Here is a 27,962-nt window from a genome sequence, read left to right as displayed (position 1 = left end):
AAAACGTTAAAATAAACAGCAGATTCTTTAAAGTATATCGGTTTTATAGATATACAGCTCTCAGCGGACTTTCTGACTTCAGTATACATCTCTTTTATGATTTAGCAATGCCTGCAGCAGTGTGAAAGGGTTTGAGCTCTCAAGAGTTAGTGGAGTCCAGGGATGAAGAAAGAGCTTGGGCTGAGCTGGCAGCATGTCACAGGGAGGGGACAAATTCTTTCCACTTGAAGAAGATGATGGAGTTGGTCTTCACAGGAGCTCTGCTGCTCTTTACTGCTGCTGTGGCAACGATACAGCAACAAGTCTCACTGCCCAGAGCTCTCCGTTCGCTTGGCAACCAGACTTCATGAACCCAGACTGTAATTTAATCATAACTTTTTTTTTTACTGCCATAATTAGATGCAAAGCTCATAAAAATTCAGTGAACTGTGGATGTTTTTCTTCATTGGGTAATACTGTATTTCCTTGCCTTTTGGGTTATAATTTTAATACAGTGATTCTTGTCCTGTAAAGAAAATATGTGGCTGGTTGTGTTTTTGGGACACGGTTTCAAAAATCCCTTTTCCAAATCCCCCTTTTTAATCTTTTTCAATCTGCTATGGTATGCATTTGTAAAACCATATTAAAGGCTGTTTTCTTAAGGTTATCACCAAGATGGATTACAGACTCTTGTGGCTTCTCCTTTTTAGTAAATGTTATTGAATCAAGGAGATGCTGGGTTTTTATGTGAAATTATTCACTTTTCCATTTGGGATGATGGGGCATAAAAGTGCAATTGATCATATCGCTGCAAATTGGCACTAAATTCCTGATCTGTTTCAGTTGGGATTCTGAATATCTCATTTCGAGACACACTGATTTAATTTACTTTACATTAGATAAATAAACATATTTTCAAAGGCTTCAGGTAAGAAGAGAAATCTTGGAATAGAAAAAGAAGAGAAATGGATATCTCAGAGAAAAAGTAGGCCACGATCTAATTTAATTTTCCCAGCATATTGGCCTTAGTAAAAGCACAAGTAGTGTAGAAGCTACACTGATTTGACCCAGTAAGTGGGTTGATTATCCTGATAATGTTTGGTATTCATGGTGTGTAAACTGGATTGGTGCCTTGAAGTCAGCTCTTCAAACCTTTTGCTCCTTTATAAGGACATCTGAAGCCGATTTTCATGTCTAAAAAATCTGCTTCCCAGCAGCAAATGAGCAGCATTCGCTGTCTTTTGACCCACACACCTCTCACAGTAAGCTGTCGGAACATGCACTCAGAAAAATGCTGATGTCACCGAAACTGCCACACATTTTTCAATAACATCTCCATCACTTAGCTGTTAGAAGTCAAAGTTTGTTCCTGTACGCATATATTCCACACACGAGCTGTCTCAGTCAGTACCTTACAGGAGCAGGGTGTGACAATCCAATGCAGCGATTAGGTAATGGGGGTTACATGAGGGCATGTCCAACAGAGTGTCACTAACAGCGACAAACTCAATCAGCTTGTGCTAGCTTGTAGTGGAGGTGTGGCTCGGCAGTTGTTGAAAAATGTTGAAAACATTACTCAGAGTTCTAAGAAACTTAGTTGGATTTTTTTTTCCACAAACAGCATCTGTTTTCAGATTTCATACTGATTTAATAAAATGTCATGCAAAATTAGTCCATGTGAACACCTCTGGGTCATTATATTCGAGATTTGGTTCACCAAGACATATCCTTCTATAGCTTTTCTCTGTGTTTCCCCTATAAATTTGCCCAAATTGTATTTTGCAATTGCATCCAAACATGATTTTTTCTCTCTTAACATGTGGGGAATATGAAGGCTGCTGTAGACAGACAGAGTAATTTAAATTATAAAAACGAAGCTATGATAAACTATATTATGATGAAACCACTGCTGCCATCAGAAAATAACAATTGCATTCTCTACATATACATGGATAAGATTTTTATAGTTATGAACAGTCTTGTTGACCATAACAGGTATAATTAATATACACAAGCAGCACAGTATAGCTACTCCAGGTATGGATGGCAGAGCACTGCAGCTGTCCAGAGTTTGTTTTGAACCTGTCACTCTTCTTAGAATGCACCGTTTTCATCTTTTCATTCCTATACTTTTAGAAGAAGCTTCTCACTCGTGCCGTCTCTCTCCCGGCCGCCTTTTCTTTGTCAGGCAGTGTGAGAAATAGAGATAATTGCATCCAGTTCCTCTTTAATTGGGGACATCCACAGACACACAGACATAACACATATTTAAACACTCTTATTTTGTCTCCCAGCTGATGTTTGTTTTTACATAAAAGCATTGTGGGCCTTAACAGTATGTGAGAAAATGAGAAAATGTTGCCAATTTCATTCAACAAGTTGAGAGTACTTATGTTATGCAGACATTCAGAGTTCACCGCTGTCAGTTTTTCCTTCAGTATCCTCCAGGGTTTCCTTTGCTTTCCTTTTTTTTTCTGCCCGCATATGCAGTTTTATCACCACTGCCCTCAATGAGGTGATACTGTTTCAGACAGGGCTGAAAAAGAGCAGATGTGGGCATATGGAGGATAGGACTTATGATCCTTGTCCGCAAGGTTGGCAATCATACCCTAAATGTATGCATAGCCATATGAAAATGCTTACTGTAACTGTTGCAGTAGTTTTCATCATATGCCAAGTGGTCACATTTCACATTTTTACATTTCATAATTAGATGTCCCATTTATGTCTACATTAAAGCAGAATCTATATACATACACTCAGACAGCTCAGTCTTTCTTCTAGACTCCAAGGTGATTGGTTACTCCTGGCAGTACAGATTTTAGCGTGACTAGGAAGCATTAAAAAATGCAGGAATTCAGCCCTTGATGCTCTCAGACCTGCCGCATCATCCTCTAACTAAAGAATGCTTTTGAAAAGAAAGAGAGAGGTGCATTAGTTGGCACTGTGAGAGGGGAACTAGAAAATATTTCATGATTTGGGATTTTATTCAAAGCCTTTTTGGAATACCTGATTTGCCCTTGGATGCCAGGGTAATTTCAAGGTAAGCCTTAAAGGAAAAGGTTTGTATCTTGTATCTGTGCCCTCGCTGTACTCATCAGCTTACACAACTGCAAGTTGTTCAAGCACCTGTCTGTGCTCCTTTTTTAAAAAGAAAAACAACAAAATGTACAAAGCACTGAAAAGTTTCAGTTTTCTTTCCCAGACTTGAAAACCTTTCATTTGTCTTTGTTGTTTCTCGGAAACTGTTGGCATACAGTATATATAGATGATGGCATTAACGGTAATGACTTCTGATTATCATAAAACATCGTAAAGTTAATTGCACTCGCGAATTATAGTTTGTCAGTCTTCATTTCAGTGAAACTATTTAAAGTTTAAATTGAAATTAAATGTAAATATACATGTTCTCAATTATAATAGGTCGTGCTGAATGAGCGTTCTAATCCAACGGTACACAGACATGTCAGAAAGAGTGACGAGTCATGTTAGAACAAAACCATCTGTCTGCATCTCAAAGGCACAGTAAATCTCTGCCTTGTGCATAATGTAAAGTCTGCTGCTATTGAGATATTGTTCCCACTTGTCTACTAATTGTACCTCATTGGAGACAGATCAGGAGGATGACCCTTTGAGTCGTTGTTGTTATTTCTCATAAACAGATCAACCTTTGTATTGTTGAACATATTGTTACAGTTTTCTTTGTTGTTTTCTTTTTGTAGCATATTTTATATTTGAAAAAAACTGACACAGCTTAGCAGGCTGTCTGTGTACAAACTCTCCCTTGATGTGGTGACGGTTCTGCTCTAAAGCGAGAAGGAAAATTAAATAAATAAATACAAACCATTTTAAGAAAGTGCTTAAGATGCTCATTGAAATCCAGAGCAGAAGCAGTCTTTTTCTATCACATTATACATTCATGTTATTCATATCTGTCTCTAGCTCCATGGACAAATTATAAATTTGCTTCCTCGCTATGTTACAATTGTAAAGGAAGGACTTTAGTTTGACCATTTAGCAATCATGACTTAACAAAAAATAACCCAACACCCTGCACTCAGTAGACAGCAACAAACCAACAATTATACTAACCGTGGTTTCCAGAGCAACAACACCTTAATTGATTCTCTCCCTAATTAACATGCTTTAAGGACAGCTGGGCCAAGCAACATTGTGTCAAACATCCCCTCAGTGCCATAGTTATAAGCTTAATATCACGCTGGCATCAAGTGATGGTGCAGAACATTATGTTGTTTAGCAGAGCATTTGGTTGTGAACTGTTGTAATGCACACTGAATTTATTTAGTTGCTTTACATGATAGAAAAATCATAATGGGTTTATCTTATTCAAGAACATTGCTTTCTCTTTTTTCCAGCTTGTCTCAGTTATCAGTCATTAGTCTGTCAGCAAACTGTAATATGAATTAACTCATACTATAAAATTTGGAACTCTAACAACTGTCAAATATTGTTCACCTTGTTCCCCTCCTATTGTAATTTATTTCACACTTGTGAAAATTAAGGCATCCAGCTTTACCAATGACTTTCACTTTTACCTAAAATGTACAAGATCTGGTTTATCAGCCTGTACTTAAGTGGTTATAGCTGTATCATCTCATTTTACTCTCTCAGGCCACAGTGAGAAGATGTACTTTCACATTGGTTGAATGTGATACATGATGGAAGTAATGAGTATACCGATTATCAAGTACCAGCTTGAGTCAAAACCATTGTAAATGTCTTTCTCTAGCCATCCCATTTGTAATCACTAATGTGATAGAATAAGAAAAAAGAAAAAAAGAATACTAATATGTCTGTTTGAATAACTCTGGTACCCAAACAAGCATTTATTTATTATCTTAAGTTAAATTCAGTTCTGTGTAGCTTCCTTGGTTTGTGCTTCAGTTTCTCTATTTGTCAGTTTGGGGCCTTGACTATCTTGACATCTAGTTTTTGTTTTAAGTAAACCTCTTATGAAACATCTTATTAATTGAAAATTAAACCTTTCTTTACCATTAGCAACTAAATTAGTTGCCATGAGCGCGATTAATCTGTTTCCTTGCTTTTTTTTCTGCTAGTTGAGGTTGTAAGATTATCCTTATGCATCTTTTTTGGCACCATGGGACTTTTCTTATTGTGCTATCATCAAGTCAAAATATACATTTTAAGACACATACGTTTAACAGTTGAGATTCCTTTATGTTAGTCCGTAAGGGTCTATGTGAATTTGCAGAATGTAAATTTCATGATAGTCTGTGCAGACACTTTTTTGGACCTACATGGTGAGCCCACTTAACATTGGTGAGCCAGGAAAATCAGGGAAATAGTTACTGAACATAACTTCTGTTCAGTGGGTGCATGCCTAGTCTACTCTGAAAAGAATCAGTGTAAGGAGGTTTGCCATTATCAGCAATGTTTGTTTTTTCTTTGTGTTACTTATATCCCATCATGAACAACAAGCTTTTCAGGAAACTTTTTTTTCCTGAAACCACACACTTGGAACATGTTGCAGACTGACAGCCACCCTTTGTAGAAGCACATTGAGCTTGTTAAAGTAACCAAGATAGCATGTTAACTTTTACTGTAGTTTGAAACATCACATGGGATGAGTGTGTTGTCACTGGACCACTAGCATATCTGATTCTTTGTCTTGTTTCTCTTTAGCTTTGCACTCTAATTCTTATAAATAAACTTGTCTGGTTTTGTGAAATGTTTCTTTTGGGGCACTGAAGGCTTAGGAGAGAACTTGTTATTCTGTTGTCAGGTGTATGAGTGAGTCACTGGGGTGGTGTCAGTAACAAAGACATCTGTAATCCCACAACACCTGAAGACATGTTGAGAGGTGAATGAGAGGAATGGGGCCAACTCCATGCCTCTCATTCACCTCTCAACATGTTTTCACTGGTTGTGCCTTCCATTTAAGGTCAGTTAGTCCCAGGAATGATCTTGTAAACTTTGTAAAGCAGGTTTAACAGTGTATTCACACATGTGTGCAAATGCATCCATCTATAATTTCACATATTCCAAAGTTCTGATATCTATGCCTTTATTTTGAACTTAATGCTCAAAGTAGAGTTTTCTTATTGTGTCATGAGAGTTTGTCAGACATGGTGTTATGGAGCAGAGACCACCCTGATGATGATGGGCAGCATGAAGGGCCAACAAAGCCAATTAGTTGGCCACACAGCAGGAGGGAAGGATATGGTCCTGATGGGCCAGGCTGATAAAGTCTCATTTCAGCTGTGTATAGACTAATATCTAATATAAATTAGAATAATTCACCAAAAGAATTAACAACTGCCACTGTATAATTGGTTTGTTTTCTGCCAAAACTTTCTACATTTCAGAACCTTTCTGCTCTCAGAAAGCGTCCTGAGATTTATACAGGAAGTAATGGGATCTTCCACTATGATCCAACAGTCCAACAGATGACAGATTTTTGAAGGATCTGCAGCTTGCAGTATCAAAAAGAAACTTATGTTAAAGTATATCATATTTTATCTATATTAAAAGTTGTTCACAGTGTTTCACATGCAGGATATTGGGATCTTATGCATTAACCATATTTCTGTGCATATGCAGGACACAGAGGAAATGTTTCCGGAATTGGCAGAAATTGAAGACTGGGAAAAGCTGGGCAGTGGGGAAAGGGAGGAGGGCAGCACCACAGAGTGTGATGATGAAGATGGTTGTCAAGCCTCAGGAGACGGTCAAGACAAACGCTGTAAGTCACACCTTTCCATGCAAAAACACTCACTATACAAGCACAATTCCACACGAAGTCTGCATGTTTATTTAGAATATCAATTGCGTTATATGACTAAGGAAATATCTGCCTCTGGAGAGACAGTGTGCTTTCTTTTTTTCAGCTAAGTGACCCTGTTATTGTTTTCTAAGAACTGTCACAAACTCTCTCTTTTATTCATCTCCTACCTGGCAAAGGATATTCACCTCAAATCACATTTTCACACTCTGCTGAGGCTCCAGCAAAGGTGGTGGCATATAAGTACCTTATATACCAGATGCCAAATCAAAAAGATGGCTTGCTTACTTACGGACACACTCTATTGGACCTTGTGTTCATTTTAATGAATATTTTATCTCCTGCAGAGATTTTACATTAATAATACCATATTACCATGGTGTTTTGTTTTTCCCTAGCAATGTAGTGAAAAAGGAGGCTGGTGTAAAGCTTTGGGTTACAAGTATGGTGTGAGCTGATTTTTTAAAAAAGCGCCTATCCAACTGCAACCAGTGTTAGGCTTGTTGTACTTTAAAACTGATTTTTTTTTTCAATGCACCTGGTAAATAGACCATTTGGAGATACCATACAGTGAGAGCTAGAAGGAAGTGGACGGGCAATACAAAGAGGGAAAGTAATAAAATCCCAGCTGAGTAAGCTGAGCCTCTTCGGCTCAGACTGCCAGCATTTCAGCTGCTGATTCAGCAGTCTCTTAATATGTAGCATGTACCATGTTTACTCTGTCCACCACAAATCCAGACAAGCACATGTCGTACATTTGGATGACTGCATGCACATTAAAATATATATTTTAATGACGAGCAATTAAGTACAACACAGACTGAAGTGTATTTACGATTGTGACTATAATTGCAAATTTACATACTGCTTGTCAGTCTCTCTCTGTTTCCTTTCATTACATTTTCACTTACCCCTTAACACTATCACAACATGGCCACACTTTTTTTTAGACACCCAGCAGTTTTTTTGCATGGCCTTTTTCTTCTAGATTGCAGCAGTCAAAGCTTTGTCATTTTAACAGGTTGTTTAAATGACATTTAACTGCTGTTTATTGAAACAAACACAACCCATATTGTTCAGTTCAGTCCTGTAACCGCAAGGTCAACACTGCTAGCAATTTTTTCTCTACCTATTTTTAAGACAAGACAAAGTAATTCTATTTAACTGAGGTCCTGAAGATTGCACTGAAGGCACAATCCTAAAGTAAGGGAATATTTCATCAGAACAGCGTAATACTGTTTGTACTTAGAAGAAAAGAAGAAAATAAAACAATACGGTACAGTTAAATATCACTGAAAAAGTCCAGTTACATGCAGTTCTGGAAAGGTCCTCTCAGCCCAGCTCCTTGTTGCAGTGCGGATGAAAAAATCCAGTCTTGGTCAGAGTTCTACCACTACCACCAGTATTCCAGATAATCAATGCAAAATGCTGTCTGGGATTTCCTAAACTACCTCCAGTAATTTTTCAAAAAATGACCCATTGTTTGCTGTCTTTTAGCTTTATAAGTGTGTTTTCCATCAAATCACACCTTTTGGCAAGGTAATGGGCTATAAAGTAATATTACACATTTGGCCCTTGTATTAGACAAATACGAGTGTAAGACAGAATTTTTTGCTTCTCTGAAGTCTAATGCCAAGAGATAGCAAACATTATCAGAGACGCACATCACACCACACAAGGCTGAACTCATTTGTGAGTCTGTTCAACTATTTGGCTGAAGCTGTCTGACGTATATCAACTATGCTAGCGGGCATTCTTTAACATTATTTTTTTTTTCAATTGCATTCCTTCACATTCTTCTCTTTCAAATTCTCCTAAGTGTTCAGTTTTCTTTAACTGTTACGAAGTTACTTCTTCTTCTTCACTTCTTACTGTGATCTTTGAGAATTAACAAAGTGGGACTGGTAGATACTGCCTTTATGACTTTTCATATATTGACTAAACATTCATCCAAACATCAGCTTTGGCAACCATTAAATTAATTTCCCAGCTGGGCCAAGATAAAAGACATTGTAGGCATAGATTATTTTATTTCCATCTGTTTTTGCAGTTGTTTGCCACTGTATAACAGTGCCAGAGCTCCCAAGGTCCATGTTAAAAGGGGGCATGACCGCCTACTGTTCTGCTAAGAGAGACTTCATTACGAAGCAAATGAACAGCGCTAATCTGTGGAGAACAGATTCTCAGTCTGTGCCATCGCTAAGATGGCATGAAACTGCTGCAAGTCTTGCTGAGGCGATACAATTCCTTCATACTGAAAATGCAGTTTGTTTAAGATTGCTAATACAGATGTTTCTATGATCTATGACTGTGAAAAACTAAAGGACTGTACTAGGCAGCTTTTTAAAAAACTGAGCTATAAACTGGTAGTACAATGTTTCTACTTTACACTGCCTGGCTAAAAAGAAAGCATTACAAATAGTCAAGGCAAGATTTGGTAAAGATAATTTCTTATCAGACATACCATTGTGCTCCAAAAGAAAGTGCAGTGTGATTGCGTGATGTAATGCCTGGTTTGATCTTGGCTCAGATCCTGCTCCTCTCGCCTGGAGAAATTCACACAAGTGTACTTTGTGCACCAGATAAGGAAGGCCTGGTCATGTTCGAACTGCCATCACCACAGCCATGAACAGGGGAATAAATCTGTGATTCTTTAATGAACCATATTATCCATCGCCCCTGCAGCTATGAGAGCCTCTTCTGTGGTACATTTTGTGGCGTGACTGTGGCTTATTAACTGTATTACCCGAAACACTTGCACTGCTTCTTCCAAAGGAGCTATTCATTTGTAGATAGCTCATTAACGTATTAATCTCTAAAATGCCCACAATGGCACATTAAACCACTATCTCTCCATTAGGAAAATAGAGGAGACACCAAATTTCTGTACATCAAAAGCTGGAACAGTGCTTTATTTGTCTGTCCACTAGCATAGTCTGAGTCTGGCAGATTAGGCAGTCGTCTCTTGCTTTCTGTGAAGAGCCGCACAGAAACAGAGAAAAAGAGAGAAAAGATAGAGTAGAGAAATTTCAAGTTTAAAAGAATGGGATTTTAGTTTATAATGAAGTCTTAAGTTTAGGATTGAGCTTGGGGAAGAAAAAACCCCCCAAAAAAACCTCCATCCCACTGTTAAATCTGTTGTATTTGACTTCAAATAGAAAAGTTATTATAGCGTTAAAGCTGTTGTTGAGGCAGTCTACCAGGTATTGTGTGAAAAGTCACGAAAACAAAAAGGAGATGAAGGCAGGTTATCCATCTCGGAGGAGTACGAGTAATCGCATGGATAAACATTTCCTGTGATTGAGCCGGAGGGATGTGCAGTGACAAAGTGTGAATCGTACAGCCATGAAAGTAAAATTCTCTTTTGGTAACAAACACCATCTGTCAGGAATGCTGGTGAGCTCATCAAGAAAACGAAAACACCCCCTGGCATTTTTTTCACAAACTTTACAGTTCAGTGGGTAAACGTGTCTAACATGAAGCCATAGGCAGTGATTGTTTCTCTTTGCCGTCCTGTCAAAGAATGTAATTATCAAAACCTGACTAAATTGAAAGTTATAGGAGTCGATTATTGTGCATCTGGTCGATCCTTGCATACCCTTATTTGAGATGTGAGTGTGTCCACAAGTGTGTGCATGAGTGTAAATATGACCCTTAGGGATGTAAACTCTGATAATTAACTTAAATTAGCAGCAGCTAGTTTGGTGGCTTTTTTACTTAAGAAAATAGAGTGCTGCATAGTTAAAAAGGTGTGGCTGTATGGTACAAGAAGGCCTCCATCAACAGGTTTTGAATTTACCTCTAGGGGCAAAATCTGCACTCACGTCTATCAATGCTCGATATTTCACTTTCTCACTTTGCTCACATACTCAAACTCACACTGAATCTGACCTTGGTGAAAGTGTTCAACTTAGACACATAGTATCAGCACACTAAGGTAATGGGTTTGTTGTTGGTGGTGTATTTTTACCTGAATGTCAAAGGCATAGAAAGAACTTTCCTCCAAAGCCTATAAGGCCAAAAAGGTGTGTAGCAGCTGTTCATTCTGGCAAGGGAGCTACATTTCTGAAATGAATAGCTGGGCAGGATACAGCCAACCTGCACTAGTGTTAGTAAGATTACACTGGATCGACCACAGTCCCACTACAGCCTGCTGTTGTCCAGGACCCAGCACGCACTTTGCCTTTCTTGTTCAAAAATACAACGAAAGAAGGCGAAAAGACTAGGGATTAAGGGTGGATTGTTGCAAGTTGGATGATTCAAGGTCATAGCCAAATGTGAAGGAGAGCGGAAAGAAGAAAAGCCTGAAACTAAACGCACTTGGGTGTAAAAGGCATAAGGCTGTCCGTTTTTACGTTGTAGCGCAGGTAACAGAGAAATAAAAAGATTCAAAGGTGCTTTCAAGTCGAAATCAACATAGAGACCTATGATTCAATCTACCGTGAGAGTAAAGGGTTAGAAGGGTGGACTGGGGATTTGGTGGTTGTATGCACTGGCAAGCTAGATAGAGCCAGTCCAACCCTAGAGCTTCTCTTTCTAGGTCCTGGGCTGAATGAGGTCCCTTAGGACTGCCGTGCATAGAGAGCTGGCTGGCCTGCAGATGTAGTGGCTGTGTCCCGGTGCGGATATTACCAGTATGACTGCCATTTCCCTCAGCCTTTCATCTGGAGCTCAAGGGGCTGAGAGAGAATTCCGCAGGGCAGAGTAGGGTTGTTGAAGAAGGAACGAGAGGATTAGCAGAATGGTCTGGTTTGCGGATAGATGTAGAAGGAGTGAGTGAAATTTTTTTGGTCAGATATGCAGGGCCATCCATTTGTTGTGTGCGAGACTGTGGATAATGTTGCAAAGTTGTCTAAATACTTGTTTTGCCAATAATTTAGAGAAATGTCAACATAGTTTCTGTTTAATGAATGACATATGAAATACATCCTTCCTGATCACTTAAACTACAAAGCAAACTTTCTGTCCTTAAGTTTTATTACAATCGTCACAACTGTCTTCTATTTGCTGCTGTCTCTATTCATCCCTTTTATACCATATTTCACCTTGCCTTTAAGTGGGCTCCTTTTTCTCACTTGCATGACATATTCTACCCTGTGGTTTTATAGCACTTTGAAAGCATATTAGCTTGAAAGGCTCCCTAGGCGCACGGTCATCAGAGGAGAATGGTTCTCATTAGCCAGCATCATCATTTCCTTTCTTAGCAGTATCTGTAAGGCCTTTATGATTGAGCTTTTGCAGCACACCTTTGGGAGCCTGGTCGGGAAACACCAAGAATCTCTGGTGTGGCAACAGGTAATAAACCAAAGGAAATGGTGGGAGTGAGTATGTACAGAAATTAATGAAAATTAAACCTAGAATTCAGATCAGCAGAGGAACACAGGGTGCTAGTGATCTAGTGCTTTGATACCACAGCCACATAAAAGCTTTAACAGTACCACAGAAGGAACTCTTATTCTTACAAGACATTCTTACATGCATATGTTTCCAAGCAGTACATGGACTTTAAAAGATGGTTCAGACTCATAAAGTGTTCTTTATTGAAAGCGGTGCAGTGGCTAGAACTTCATGTTTAATGTGTGAATAAAAACCTGGTACACCACCCTTCCCCCTGAGCCCCAATCTGCTTTAGATTATAGTTTTAGGTTGCTGTTGAGACCTTATTTGGTAAACCTCAATGAACTTATGGAAATGGGTTGTCGGTGGCCAGTGTTGCTGGTGTGAGTGACCCTCTTGACTGTCTTTCCTTGACCAGAGCTTATTGTTGGCTACTAACACAGAAAATGGCATTCCTGCTGTAACACAGCACTGAGCAAACAAAGTCAGACATTCCACTGATATTGAAAAATGCAGTAGAAGGATAAGCAGGGATGAATGTGATCCTCCTCTGTCTCATCTCAGCCTAGTATACAGGGGGAACTACAACGTAGGTGAGGGGAGAAAGACGGAAAAACATCGGCTGGGATTTTCCCACTGATGACTTTGTAATACATATAAAATGCAAAGTTTTGTTTTAAATGACAATCACAGTATGTTGTTTTTGTTTGTTTGTTTTTAGATGGCAAAAAGCATGTTAGCATGGCATGAATGGTAATGAAATCTGGTAGCAAACAGTCTATTTACTACCTGGAGTGCAAAGTCTGTGTGCAGGCTTTACAGGTAAGCATCAAAGAGACACACGTTGGAAGACAAGTCACTTCATTAGAGCCCAATCCCATTGATCTGTGGTGAGAGCAACAAAGTCCTTCTCCCTTATCCATAAGTAATGTGGCAATTAGAAGTGAACCTGGTGCAGATTGTCAGGCCAGAGGGCTGAGAGAGGGCTGACCTCTGACTGATTGAACTGATTGCAGATTAAAAGGACCAGTGTACTCAGTGCACAGTTCTAAGTGATTTAATTCTAAAACTGCAGTCAGTTACGCAACCAAGAGTTTACATCAAAGTATTTGATTCGCCCACACAAAATCAAACATTTATAACATCACAGCGCAATGTTTTTTTTTTTTCTCTCTTACCCGCTCAGATATGTGAAAACACTTTGAAGTTGAGAAGGCAAGTATCACTTAAATCACTTTAATTCAGAGGGGGCCCGTCACATGGAGCAACACAAGGCTGCATTCCATTCTGTGCACTTAACTTTTATGTGTGCACCGCTACTTGGTGTCACTAAGCAGATAGTGTCAGTGACAGTTTACACACACTAAAGCAGGCACTGAAGTGCTGAATAAATTAGTCTTGATAATTTCAGAAAGATTGTGGATTATAGCAAATACAATATGAAAGATATTTTACAGCCAACATTTTTGATATTGACTAAATAATATAAATAATGATTCCAGTCTATTTATTTAGTTATGGAGAGATTGTTATGTGTAATGCATTCTGGCTAGGCAGCAAGGCAAAGCAGAACGCTTAAATGAAACAAAGTCCTGTTTAATTGCAATAGTAACATCACACATGTGAAAGCATTAATCTTAAAGGTTTGGTTTATAGTGTTATGAGACTTTTATAAAGAAAATAAAAGTCCCATCTCCTTGGCAACAAGACCATCTCCCAGCTTTAAAAGCCAATAAGAATTTTCCCTTGTTGCATCTGTCTTCCTGTGTCAGCGCTAAGGGGAGAATTACAGCATGCTGCTAACACTGATGCTAACTGATCCAAAATGCTAACTTAAAAATCACTTTCTGTTCAAATGTATCCAATATTAAATATGTTTTCTGGGCTTGGTCTGCTATCGGACAGCTATTTTTGACAAGGAGCCGAGGCCGCTCTCTTTATTAGTTACATGACGGAAAAACAAGCAACAAAATAATGTAATTTGACCTTTCAGAGCACATACCTGCTACTTTACCACTGCATCGATTGGTTAGTTTGTTTGTGAGTATAACCATAAACTAAAACCTGCTAAAAACTAGAGCGCACAGCAACACTGTGTTCTTTTAGATTAAGCTAGTGTTTTTCCTGTCCAGTTATTGTGTACTATGGAAGAAAAATAATGGCTCCAGTAAAATATTAAAAAGTACTGTGTGATAGCAAGTAAAGTGATAAAAACAACAACTAAATACAGTCTACAAATAACCAAATAACTCTTCCATGTTCTCCCATCACCTAAACAACAAAAACAAAGCAAAAAAGTGAGACTCTTCAGATCAAAATGTCCCCTCCAGAATAGGAAAGTCTGGTTGTAGCCTAGTGCGGCTAATGTAGCCAAAGTAAATGTTAGCAGGGGGACAACTATGACTTGTGGAAACTTTAAAACAGCCCATAATGGGTCTCAAAACCTAGGGTATTCCGGGTGGTGTGGTATTTTGGGCTGAAACTTGAAATATACATTGTTGGGGACATGTAAGACTTGTTAATATCACTCAAAAAGTTTTGGATAATTCAACCTTTAAGGCTTCTGTACCAGTAAGTTAAGTCCATGGGGAGAAGTGTGAGGTTAGTAGGTACATGTAAGGGCATTGTTTCCCTGAGTTGTGCCTCATGTGCATTTCCTTTTGATGGTTTAAAAAACAAACAAACTAACTAAAACGAACCCCAAAAACTATCTACATGTGTTGTTTGTCTGTGCGTGTGTGCGTGTGTGTGTGTGTGTGGGCGTGCGTGCGTGCGTGCGTGCGTGTGTGCATATGCGATTGAAAAAGAGAGAGCAAAAGGATATGAATGGCAGTTTATTTCTGCATCCTTCATGCTTGTCTCTCTACAAGGACAACGTGACACCTGGCAATGTGATGAGGCAGCTGGTGTTTGAGTGCACACAGGTGTGCTGTGTGTTCTGAGTACCCTGGTGTGTGTAGCGATGGGTGTGTGTATTTGTTTGTGAGATTGAGGAGTTGTCTTGGGCATTAAACTTCCCTCATCTTCCACTCCATCTTGAGAATCTGTCACATTGACTGCTGGAGGTCACTGTCCTCCCAGGGCCCCATTTGCCAATTTGTTTCTGTGTATATGTGTTTGTGTGTGTATGTAAAGGGTGTAAATTTTAATCTTGCCAAGGAGCTTAATAGTCTAGTACAGCCAAGAATCACACTGGACAGATTCCACTCCACTGATCCCTGTGCTAGTTGCCAGGCTGCTGTGCCTGTTGCTAGGTTAGCTTTAGGCTAAGACACGTACCCCACTGGTGCCCCAGTATTTTGGCCCTTTTAGCCCCCTGAGTGGCCTGCCAGAGACCTTGTACCAGTCCTGTTGTACAGGTTGCCTGTGAACCAGGGAGGCAGTTCTGAGAGATGTGCATGAATTCACTGTGTTTCTCAGAAAACAGAATAGGGAGATTAGTTTGAATGAGTGAGGAGCCCCTGCCTGACATGCCACCACATAAAGAGTGATTTGCAGACAACAACAGCACAGAGATGGATGGCCAGTAATGAACTGTGTGAATTCATCCTCCCCTCCTTTTTACTCTCTACCCTTACCTTTCTTTGTAAGACAATGTGTGTGTGAAAAGAGATAAGAAAGACTTGTTTAAATTCTTGGAATGGTAAATGTGAGACAAGGAAAATGAGGCCTTAAGAAATTTAACATTTCCCTGTTCTATCAAACAGCGTCAGGATATCCAGGATTTGTAGCTGGTAACAGCAGCATGGCTGTTTTTTTGTGTGTAAAGTTGTGATTGGAAGACAGTGATATGGCTAGTTATTAATGTTGTTTTTCCCCAACCATGAAAACAACAACAACTTTGACTACAAGTGTAACAGCCATGGAATACATTTAGTGAAGCTGCATCTACAACAATGTAGCGTGCAACCTTAATAGGTCACTTAAATGGTGTGTGGTCTGGATTTTGTATATTTGAATAAGAAAACATTTGATCTTCTTAAAGTTAGTGCTTCAAGATAAGGTGGTATAATTAAACAATACCACAATGGAAATTAGCTGTGACTTTTTTTCTGAACATTTTGAGTGTGGTTATATGCTATATTCCTTCAGTTGCCAGATGTTTAAGTGCTGTCCTGTGTGTATCCATCTTTTTTTAAAGGGGTAAAATGGGATTCAACTAGGTCATTCCCTCCATTTCTTCTTTTTTAAGCTATACCTACAGTTGCAGTCAGAAATTTACTTACGCTCATCTTGGGCATGAATGTTATGGTAATTTTAGGCCTTTAATGATTTCTTTGAACTTTTCTTCTTCAAGGGTGGAATAATTGTTTAGCATAAATCTTTAATGACTTTCAAAAACAAGAACTGGGTGCACAAGTTTGCATGCAGTTTAGCTTTTTTTCCTAATCCACACAGGTTCAAAATTATATATACAGGCACAAATATATACAGACATTTACTTAAATCTTTTTATAAGTGGTACTGAAGGTTCTGCAATGTCTTAACATGACAAGGCCAGAGCCTGTTAACTGATCGTGATTGACCACAACTGGTAGTTTCTCTTTGCTAGCATAAAAATGAAACACTCATTGGATTGACCAATATGCAGACCAATGAGGAAGTCCAAGGAACTCAGTGAAGATCTAAGGAGGAGATTTGCATATTTACACAAATTGGGACAGTCCCAGAGTCTTAAAGCCATTTCTAAGAAAAAAATGCAGATTCCAAAATCATTAGTTCAGTCAGTTTGTGTGTAAGTACAACTTATTGAGAAGAAGAAGATGAGGGGAAATTTGTGAGAATTTGGTCCGAAACAATCCAGGAACCAAACTAATGCTCAACCCTTCCACGAACTAGAAACTGCTGGAACTGCTGCTAGTGTCACTTTCCACAGTGAAGCAACTTTTACATTGGCCTGAGAGGGTGACCAAGAAATGCCAAATGCCCTCTGAAGAAAAGTTGTATGGTCAGATGAGACAGAGATTTATTTGTTTGGCCGCAATAACAAGAGGCATATTTGGTGTAAAGGTGAGGCTTTTAAACCCAAGAATAATGTACCAGTTCTCAAGCATTGCGGAAGTAGCATCATGCTCTAGACCTGTTTTGCTGCCATTGGTACTGGTACATTGTGCAAAGTGGATGGAACAGTTGTCTCGCAGTGCCTTTTGTAACCTAAAGATCCCACAGTAACAGGGTCTCACAAATAAGTTTGTGTTCCAGTGACGGTGAGAAAAACAACTGTAGTATTTAATTCGTCTAGTAATTAGCACTAATTACCAGATACCTCTGTGTCCTTCCCCTTATTTGTTTACGGATGAAGCTTGCTAACCAAACTTGCTAGCCATGACTAATGAGTTAGCACTTCATGGTGTAATTGCAGAGTCCAGAACCATTAGTTGATGTCACAGTGTCCATCTTTCAAACTGTTTATCTGCAACAGAACTTACTTGAAATTAGTACTATATGAAAAGCATATATAAAAAAATGAACAAAGCAGAAAGCAAGTGAAGGCCTTAAAGGGAAACACTGCATGTAGCAAATATCTGACAAGGTTACAAATCCGGTTGGATCTAGTGTGAGTTTTTCCTTCCTATTTATGACAGACTAATGGTAAAAATCATTTTTACTTACAGTACTTCAGTGTATTTTAGAAACAGACAGCTGGCACCGATGCACTAATGCATATTTGGCAACTGCATAAAGATCTTGTCTTACGGCAAATAAGGATTGATCTAGAAAATCGACAGTGTCATTATGTAGAAATACAGGAGCAGCCGAATAAACTGTGCCTCTGTTAGCTTTGATGCATGCTCACAAGTGTTGTATTTAAGCTGGAGTCAAACATGCACTATCAATAGGCTGACAGCACTTTTATCTGTTTACAGGTTCATGGGTACGTATTTTCATCATGATGTGTGAATGAACAGTGGAAATCTTTTTTTGCTTGTGTGCATACTTATTGTTTGCATAAGATGTAAAAACTGATAAAAACAAGGAGTCACCTATGTTAGGGAAACATGAATACATGGCAGATCCAGAGGCCTTGCCAAACCTAGGCCCATGAGTTTCTTTACAACCTTCACCCCCAACATCCACCTCCAATTAACTGCTATGCAGTTGCCGAAGAGCTGCAAGGTCAAGAAAATGGTTAGCAAGATACTGACCTCAATTCTCCTTCACCACACCCCATCAATGCACTGTAAGTCATAAGTTCACCTTATAACTGTCTTTAGAAATCTACACAGCAGGCAGAGGTGTGAACTGACACCAGGTGCTTTAAAGTTCATGACAAACAGGTCAAAGTCTTCTCATTACTCATGTAAGTTCAGTGTGGGATCAAGTTGCAACGTACAACAGTAGGTTACACTGTAAATAGATTTGCTGTAACATAATTCTAGGTGGATATTTAGTATGGTGAAATAATAAAATGAACTTTAGCGAAATTTATCAATGTTTGTCGTAGCTACAAAGTCTGTACTCAGTCTAGAAAAGCTGTCTTGTCATCTTGATATCAAGTAGTGTGACAACTTGCTAAGCCCCAGTAAACAGTAGCACCATTCCTCGCTGGATTACAGCTCTGCAGCTAGGGTTGAGCCAAGAGTTTTATGCAGACATGCACGCCTCATGATACACACATACAGAGGCAGGCAAAACACAAATGTAGACATAATTTTTCAGGGTTAACTTATTTAATGTGTGTGTGTGTGTGTGTGTGTGTGTGTGTGTGTGTGTGTGTGTGTGTGTGTGTGTGTGTGTGTGTGTGTGTGTGTGTGTATTTATTTCTGCAACGCTATATGCTGTCTGTGTGAGTATTCTAGCCAACTGTAGTTTATACATGACACAAAGGGAAAAAAAAAGAGAGACTAAATCTTATCAGCTGAAGACAGAAAGAGAACTGTTTGACAACAGTCTGCTTCTTCCTTTTGCATACCTAAGTTTAAGGATTTAATCTGTGAGACAGCAGCCACTGTGTGCTGGCAAACCAAAAGGAACCAAGAGGAGCCAGGGGAAAGAAGAAAACTAACACGGTTGCCCGGAGAATTATCATGCAATTTTCGGTCGTTCAGAATTTTGATGGACGAGACATTTGTTATTCTTATTATTCACCTTCCTGCCTTTATTCCTCCATTTCTCTCTTGCTACCCTCCCATCCCTCCTCCCTCTTGGCTAGGGCCTGAGGTCCACCTCTTCTTCGGAGCTTTGGCCTGGGTTGTTAGAAGCAGCTGTTGTTCCTCTTTGGCCAGTGGGAAATAAAGGCTCCTCCAAACACACAAGCTACCCATCTGGAGAGGCATTAGTGGCAGAGGACACTGTGAACTGTTTCTCACACACTTGGCCAACACAGAGGTCAATGAGGTTGTTTAACTGTATGTGTAGTTAGGTAACACAGTAACCGCAGTACATATCAGAGTGAAAGTTGGGTGGTCAGTTGTATAAAATGGCACGAACCATTTTCTCTTCATCTCAATGACACAGTTTACCGCATCCCTAAACAGCAAGTTTGAAAGCTACAGCATATTATTTATAGTATTATGGAAGTGTTTACAGGCCCCACAGACCCATGCATCGATATCCAGAGACTGCCCAGACATGAAGGTCTTAGGTTCTGTTTTTTTATTTGATTTGATTTTCTCTGTCCCTGTTTGTTGACTATTACAAAACATCTATAAAATCAAATCACATTTGTCATATACTGATGAAGAACATATGTCACTGACTGCTGTTGTGATGGGAGAAGTATGTTGATGTGCCATTGCATCGCCTTGAAGTCGCCTGAGGTGATTGATTCCATCTGTCTTGATACAAGTGGCGATGGATATTCATCCTCATACTGAAAAGCTGAACTAAATGTTTTCCTCTTCTAACCCTCTATGTCATCCTTCACTCCCTCCCACTCTGTGTTTTTTTTTCTATCTTGCTTGTTCTCCCTTCTTTTTCCCCACTGTTCGGGGATTTACACATGACTCAGCTTATGAAGCATGGCTTATCTGCTAACATTGTCTCATTATGACAACAACAACATAACATTCCATTAGTCTTCTGCCCCCCAGTTTTCTATTTCTTTGTGCCTCAAGCTGTTGGAGGCTTTAAGGAACAAGTACTCTTTTCTTTTTCCCCCTTTAAATTTCTGCTTATTTTTCTCTCCCATTGTAATTAAATTTTTTTCTCCTGTTGCTATGTAACTTAGGCACTCATATACTATCATATCGTATTATTGCATAACATTTCCACTCAATGTGATGCCATTTTTTTCAGTATAGTGCTTCTTTTGTTTTATCTAAACTTCTAAAAATGTCATGCGTTATTAATTATATCCATTGTCCGTATTTATTTTCTTTTTTTTTCAGTTTGAAAAATGTTCGGTGCTTCCTCAACATGTGGGGATTTCATAGTTTTTTCTTCGTCTTCTTTCAGGTAGTCCCTTTAGGGATTGCCTACCTCACCCTATCTCTAGCATCCTCTTCTGTCACACCAATCCTCCCTACTACATCCATGATTCTTTTCTGTGGTGCTCTTCCTCTTTTTCCTCCTGCTTTGCAGCTCCATATTCAATATCTATCCATCTTCTTCCTCTTGTCCAATTCAGGGTTACAGTGGAGCAGGAGCCTATCCCAGCTGTCATATAGTGAGAGACAGTGTACACCCTAGACAGGTCACAGATCTATTGCAGACAGATAGCCATTCATACTCACATTGAGCTTGCCAATTTAGAATGACCAAATAGACTAAGCCTGTGAATGTCTTTGGACTGCCGGAGTCTTGCATGACACTGGCAGAACATGCAAACTCCACACAGAAAAGCACCATCCTAGTTTCAAAACCAGGACCTTCTTGCTGGGCTAACCACCACACCACCATGCCCATATTCTATTTTCATACAAAATGTATCAGAGAACATCCTGAACACTTCAGCTTCTACTGTAAAACCCCCTCCTCACTACAAAAGGTAATGGAATATGCTCAGGTTGAGTTGCTGTCAAATAAGCTCAGAGCACCACTTAAATACTTTTAAGGCCTGGTTACATTATTAGTTTACTGAGTATTGACTCTCCTTTTAAAACTGATTGCATCTAATTTTCTTTGATTTAAATGATCACAGGAGACGTTAACTGGTTGGCAGTACTGCAGAATGTGTCATAATTGGTTGTCCTGGCGAGGACTTTTCTCCATTAATTAGCCAGTTGGTTAGCCAACAGCAGAGCAGTATTAGTGTTGTGTTGGCTTATTCAAATGCTGTTTTTTTTACACCCCCCTGATGAGATGCAGCCCATTTCCACTGAAACAATAACAGCAATCTGATTTGGGATAAATGATGTCTTTGTCTATTGTCTACTGGAACAACAAAAACCATTGGCACGCAAAACACTTTTGTCTCAAGAGCCCCGCCTAGCCCTATTTACACATACACGCTTACAAACCCAAGAGCACACTTAGGGATGGGTTGATGTTTATTCTCAGTTCTGCAGAGGAATGTATTTTTAGAAGTGCACAGAAAGGAAACAAGATATACTGAAGACGGCTTAAGAAGACCAATAACAATAGCTCTTTAATATAAGAGAAGAACTGATTTATTTATTTGATATTCAAAGCTCTTCTGATGTGTGCTATAAAATTTGTGGTGAACTATCACACACATGCCTGTCAAGCTGTTTGACGGCCAGCTAATCATACAGGGAACTCTTTTTAACAAGACACCTGTTTGGGCCAGTTTTGCTGTGAGATACAGTTTAAAGAAACCACTTGGCATTAGGCTTTGCCTCAGTGTGGGGACTCTGATATTGAGCATAATCCCCATCACAACCAGTGCTAGGGCCTCGCCTAAATCAGTTCCAGAAGTAATTGTTAACTTGTTAACTTATACTTGTTAACTTATACAAAGGGGTTTGCACAAAAAATATTCTATTCATTCTGTTTATTTGTACCATTTTGCTATCCAGCGACACCTTTTTGGCACGTCTCAGTCAAAAGGGGTCAGCAAAACTTCTGAGGTAATCTTGAGTGCAACACCTTCAGGCTTTGGATCGTTTCCAACTTACCAGCTGTGTCTAGATCTCTGACACTTATTTGGCAGTATTCTCTCAGGTTCTGTTTTATCTTATCATCTTGTCATCACATGTTATCTTGTCATCTCTTGTCTGCTCGCTAAATGTATGGCGATTTTTGTATGCAGTCTGAGTCTGGCATAACCAAATAACAATCGCTTTCAGTGAAAATGGTGTAAACATATAAATATCTGATTAAACCCAAAGAAATCACTACAGTCTATCCAACACTCTTCTGCTTTATTGCCTCTTACCTGTTTCTCTATAAAAATAAACTGATGCCAATGCCAAAGTCAATCCCCCTTAACCTCTTTGCCTGTTTGCTTCTGTTTATGTCGATGGGATGCTGTTGTGTTCCTCCCTTAGCGCCCACATAAGCCTTTCTGGATCACTAAGTGCTGCTAGCGGATAAATCTAGACATCTAATACTTGTAATGACGGTTAATTGGAATGTAACTGAGACTGGGTGTGCACTTGTTGCACTGAGACTGTTAAGCTCCCAGTAATTCACTGATGTGCTTATTGGGTTGGGTCAGTCAGGGAGGGTGGGTAATTTGGATTTCTGACACACCAACATTTTGTCACCACCCAGGGAGAAGGAGATATGATGGCAGAAGCAGTGCGATGATACTGATAAATTAAAGACAACTGAGATTTCAGTCAGTTTTCATGTCAGCTGGGAATTTTGTGTCTAAATAGATGTAAATTATGTGGGGTGTCTGTTACAAAAAGTGCAATTAATTTCTTATGACTTACTGTCATTATTAGTGTTTCTTATACAGCAAAAACAAATAATGTTGTTGTCAACCTTGTAAAATCAAAATTATCAAATCTTTCAGGTAATAATTAAAATAATTAACTTTCATAGAAAAGGGTTATTATATTAAATACTTTGATTTGGAATTCTGATTAAAAGTTTTTTTAAAGGCATAACTACAGTCAAAGGTTGAAGGATTTGGAAGTTCTGAATAGCGTAGGTTGGAAGTATTAACCCTGGTACGGTATTAATTACACCAGTATACTGTATGTATTTAAGAGAAGTTATTTTAAACAACATTAAAAAGTGCACTGTAGGTTTCTGGTTAATAGCTTGTTTCTTGAGCAGGATTTCACCGGTTGGGTCCAAGCTGGGAAGCCTTGTATTCCAGTTCAGCTGTCCTTTTTGAGGTCAACATCCACATCCGCTCCTCTTTGCTCTCTTTGGAGATTTGACATTCTGCACTAACCTGCTGTTGTGCTGCTTGTAAAGTCAGCTGCCTTCTCTAACAAAACCTTTGAATCGTCAGCAGGCCTTTGCATTACCACAGTTGGAAGTTCTGTGGGTAAATCATTAAGATGAGCACTACAAGCAGGCCTCCGCCTCTGGAAAGAGCACCTCTCTCACCAGTCAAGGATTAAAATGTTCAGTGTTTTATTTTATGTGTGTAATTAAAAAAATATTTTTAGCTATTAAGTAATGTAGCAGCATTATAAATGCACTGGCAAAAAAAAAAACTAAACTAAATAAATAAAAAAATAAAGCATTTTTGAAAGCAAATTATGGGTACTTTGAACTGAAACAGCCACTGCCACTAGTCTTTGAAAGGTATTAGAGTTGAAGTAATGGGAATCTTGACTAAGTGATTATTAAATATAATATACAAACCCAAAGAACATTTAAGCACATATGCCTGATTTTAATGGAGGCTAAACTTGTTATTTTCTGTTTCTCTTTCCCATTGTCTCTCTCTGTTTTCGTCTCCCACAGTACCCGAACCATCCAGTGCTGGTAAACCATTAGGGAAACATCCTGAAGGTGACAGCCCACAAGAAAACCCCTCTAAGCCCCCCGTAGTGAAGATGATAGGGGGTTCTTCATCTGCCAGCTGGACACAGTGCTGCAGCCTTGCACTGCTTTTTGCTGGACTTTGCCTGCAGTGGATCCTGTTCTGATGCCAGCACAGGCTGCGGATCAACCTTCACCTCTGTCCCTTTAGGAACCTACACGCACAGAAAAACTCATATACATATCACAGATATAATCCTTACTGCTATCCTCAACCTACATAGATACAAAGGAGAACAGGGCAGATGCAGACTGGTGTCCTGCAGCATCACAATTGTGGGTGGTTGGACAAGCTGATATTATGCACGCTTATCTACAAGGCTACGAGGCTGGACGTGTGTATGCAAACATGCATGTCCTTGTTTCACTTACACAAACACACCTTTGTGATCCAAAATGAAACGCCATCATTCTGATTTTACTTACAAACACCCGCCAAAAACGCTTTGTTCTTTTTCTGCTGCTGGTGTTTACTTACCCTTTGATGCTAAAAACCTCATCACAGCACTGCGTCTCATTTGAAAACTCAACTCATTTCTATTTGGGGATTAAGGAATGCATTGACTGCTAGATCAATCCCAGGTATGTGGCCTCATACAGCAGATTTGATATTCTCTAATGACTGCGTGCCTTGGCAGGGATAAGAATGTAACAAGTACACAGGTACAGCACAGGCACACATGCATGGCTGAATTGTGCAGATAAACTAGGTGTGTATAGTATGTAAGTGTACATAGGTGGACAGATTTGCTAGAGTTTATGAGGTTCTGATTGAAAAAAAAAGCTCTTAACTGACTGAGCTGAATAGAGTTTTCGTACTTTTTCTTTTCTTTTTTTTTCTTTTTTTGAGTTAGCTGTGAATGGGCTGTGCTTGTCGCTCAGTACAAAATAAGAAAGGGTGCAAAAAATTTTAAAAAATGCATTATCAAGAATAATGCAGAAATATGCATAATTTTCCTCCTTAAACCCATGACATAAATGGACGGTTTTGGACATTTGAACAAAGTCTGTACATTGTTGATTTTGATCATGTCTATTGTGCATCCATGTTTGTGTGTCTACTCATTGAATTACACTTTAATACATGTATAACCTATAGAGCTATCAAAGTCTTTCCCACCATTTTTCATTGGTGACATGACATCAGGGTTTGCCTTTCTATAACCCTAATTTCAGAAATTTGGGACAATTTGTAAACTATAACTGAAAACAGAATGATTTGCTAATCTCATAAACCCTTATTTGATTTACTATAGAACCCAGTAAAATGGTATATTTACTTTTCTTTGATGGCAGCAAGATCTCTCAAAAAAGTTGGGACAGGGTCCTGTTTACCACTGTGTAGCAATCACCAATCCGTAAAAGTCTAGGAACTGAGGAGGCTGGTTGCAGGACACCAAATGTACAAGCCGCTAGTTCCATGCTATCAAAAATGAAGACCTTTGAACTCAGTGCTGATAACAAACCAACACTTTTCCTCTTGAGTCCAGAGGACGTGGCATCCATATTTCCTGAAAAGAATTTTCAATTTTGATTTGTCTGACCAGAACAGTTTTCCATTTTGCCCATTTTAAGTAAAATGAGGCCCAGAAAAGGCAGTGATGTTTCTGGATCACTTCTTTTTGGCTTGATGGAGCTTTAACCTGTATTTGTGGATGGCACAGTGAACACTGTCCACATACAGTGATTCGTGGAAGTTTTAGTGAACCCATGCTGTTATTTTTATGTCAGAATCATGTCCGTTATTAATGCAGTGCTGCCTGATGACCTGAAGAGCACAGGAATACAGCAGTGATTTTTTGGCAATTCTCCCTTGCGCACAGAGATTTCCCAAGATTCTCTTTTCCTGATATTACGCACTGCAGGTGGAGAGATATCCAAAATCTTTACAATTTTATGGTGAAATAGTGAAACTCTGCCACACTATGATGGTCTTTGTACACCCAATTATGTTACTGACCTTATGCCAATTAACCTACTTAGCTGTGACATTTTCCTTCAGCTATTTTTTAGTAGCAATTACTTATCTAGCCTTTTGTGTCCCAAGATTTTTGACAAATGTTGCTTGCCATCAACTTGAAACTGACCTGTTTTTCATGAAAACATCTGTGTTCTACTGTAAGCAAAATATATGTTTATGAGATATGATGATTTACAAAAATCCAGTAATTTTCATAAATCATAGGATGCTGTTTTTATTTACATTCAACACAGTGTCACAACATTTTTTGGAATTGCGGTGGTAAATAATAGGAATTTGAAAACAGGAGCAAATATGACTGCTTTAATTCTAATTTAACAAAATCTTTTTTTTTTACAACGCTATGGGCAACTTGTGCTTGATTCATTACAGCAGTAGCCTTTTTGTGATCCCATCTTCTTGTGCTTTTGTCATTTTTTTTCTTAAAATATACATACAAAAGCAAAAACAAACCTAGAGTCTCAAACTAATGATGAACTATTGATGTTTCCAATGATCATGCATGACAAGAGAGCAAAAGAAAAATGTGTCAAAAAAACAAACAAAAAACTCCCAAAACTAAGTAACGTGGCTTGCTCTTTATACATCTTTTCCTTCTTGTGTAGATTGGTTGTATCCACTGGTACTAGCACAACAGATTACCTGTAAATGAGGATGATGAATGGTCCCTGTTAAGAAGATGCAGTATAAATGCTGACTACGCCATATGTAAAAGCTACACAGACACAGTGTCTAAACTCAATAGGTCTATATTGTGCTGGCATACCATACATACAATAAAAGTATTGTAGTTAATGGAGAGTAAAGATGACCACACCTGTGTGGGTTTCAACAGTTCAAATGTTTCACATTTTGGGTCAGGTAATCATATTTAGTTGTTTTCCTACTTGTATGTTCTGTTCCAGGCCAATGTTCTTTGCACTCACTGGTTCCTTACAGTCATATACCCTCGCATGTGTATAAATGTACATATTTTGCATCACATGTCATTTGTTTTTTGTCTCATTTCGTCTCTTTTGTATGGGAATGATATAGTGTTGTTGAGCTCTATTAAAAGTGCTCTGCTCTTTCGTTTGCTTCTCTAGCCTGTCCTTAAAGAATACCAGTCACGAACAAAGCAGATCTTCCTACTAGAGACTATACACACATTACACATCGACACAGGTGTTTTTATTTAATACTCTTGGGTCATTTCCCCGACTTTCCTGTTGTTGGTCCTATGCACTTTTCAGCATACCTACATCCATCTTCAACCCAATTTGCATTATAAATACAAAGGCCAGTGTGTATGATCAGGAGCTTTATTTTTTTGTATTGCCTCAACTTCTGTTGCCCTGGTTCCTTAAAAACAAATTTTAAACTTGGGGGGTGGTTACAATACTTTAGATACTTTCTGAACCTTTAAAAGGTCTAAGTTGATGTAATTTGTTTTCCAATGGTTTGACCCATATCACCTAGCTATCATCTCTGTGCACCAGCTAGAGCCAGGAGAGCTTAGCTTTTAGGATAAAGTGTGTGTTCATGCTTGCAGCTGGTCAGCAGTGACAAGGATTGAATTATGAGGGCATGGGCAGGGCAAGCTGTCTCAGTCTGACCTTCTCTATTTGCATCTAGGAAGCCTTTTGCTAAACATATCAGTCTGTGTTTGTGCCAGGAATAGAGGCAAAGGCAGTGTGCAGAAGACATGAATAAGTTTGGCACCGTCAGTCATGATGACAGCGAGGACGTCAGCTCACTGCACTCATGTGAGACTGACCTGTTGACCACTCCTGAGGGGGAACTTTGCCTACTCGTCAAGTTTAATTACCCTTAATTTGTCCCTGAAGTCTTGATATCGTTTTTAGTCAAACACAAAGCACGCACAAGGAGTGCAGAAGCACATGTTTTTTTTGTGCTATGACGCTGAGAGTACTGTAATCGCCAACGAGATAGCGTGAGGCTATGGTTTAAATCAGCTGTATGTCAGGCTGAGGCTGTTTTGGGAGTTATTTTAGCATCACTGCATGTAGCCAGAATAATTACATAGTGTCAGAAGGATTTAGAATTGATGGT

The 27,962-nt window shown here is 39.0% G+C and overlaps 1 protein-coding gene across 2 annotated transcripts in view; it reads left to right on the top strand.

Annotated features, from left to right (window-relative positions):
* The window catches only part of LOC134617060 (glypican-5-like), a 100,117-nt gene extending 73,137 nt beyond the window's left edge, over positions 1-26,980 (top strand). For both annotated transcript variants that reach the window (XM_063462225.1, XM_063462224.1), the window contains 2 exons: positions 6,562-6,703; positions 23,852-26,980. In XM_063462225.1, the coding sequence (XP_063318295.1) occupies positions 6,562-6,703; positions 23,852-24,036 (327 nt within the window). In that variant the 3' untranslated portion in view covers positions 24,037-26,980. The remainder of the gene's footprint in view (positions 1-6,561; positions 6,704-23,851) is intronic.
* The last annotated feature ends 982 nt before the right edge of the window (positions 26,981-27,962 follow it).

Source organism: Pelmatolapia mariae, linkage group LG18, assembly GCF_036321145.2.
Source record: "Pelmatolapia mariae isolate MD_Pm_ZW linkage group LG18, Pm_UMD_F_2, whole genome shotgun sequence".
Classification (NCBI taxonomy): Eukaryota; Metazoa; Chordata; class Actinopteri; order Cichliformes; family Cichlidae; genus Pelmatolapia; species Pelmatolapia mariae.
Note: the sequence above shows the minus strand (reverse complement) of the source record. Positions and strands in the feature narration are given on the sequence as shown.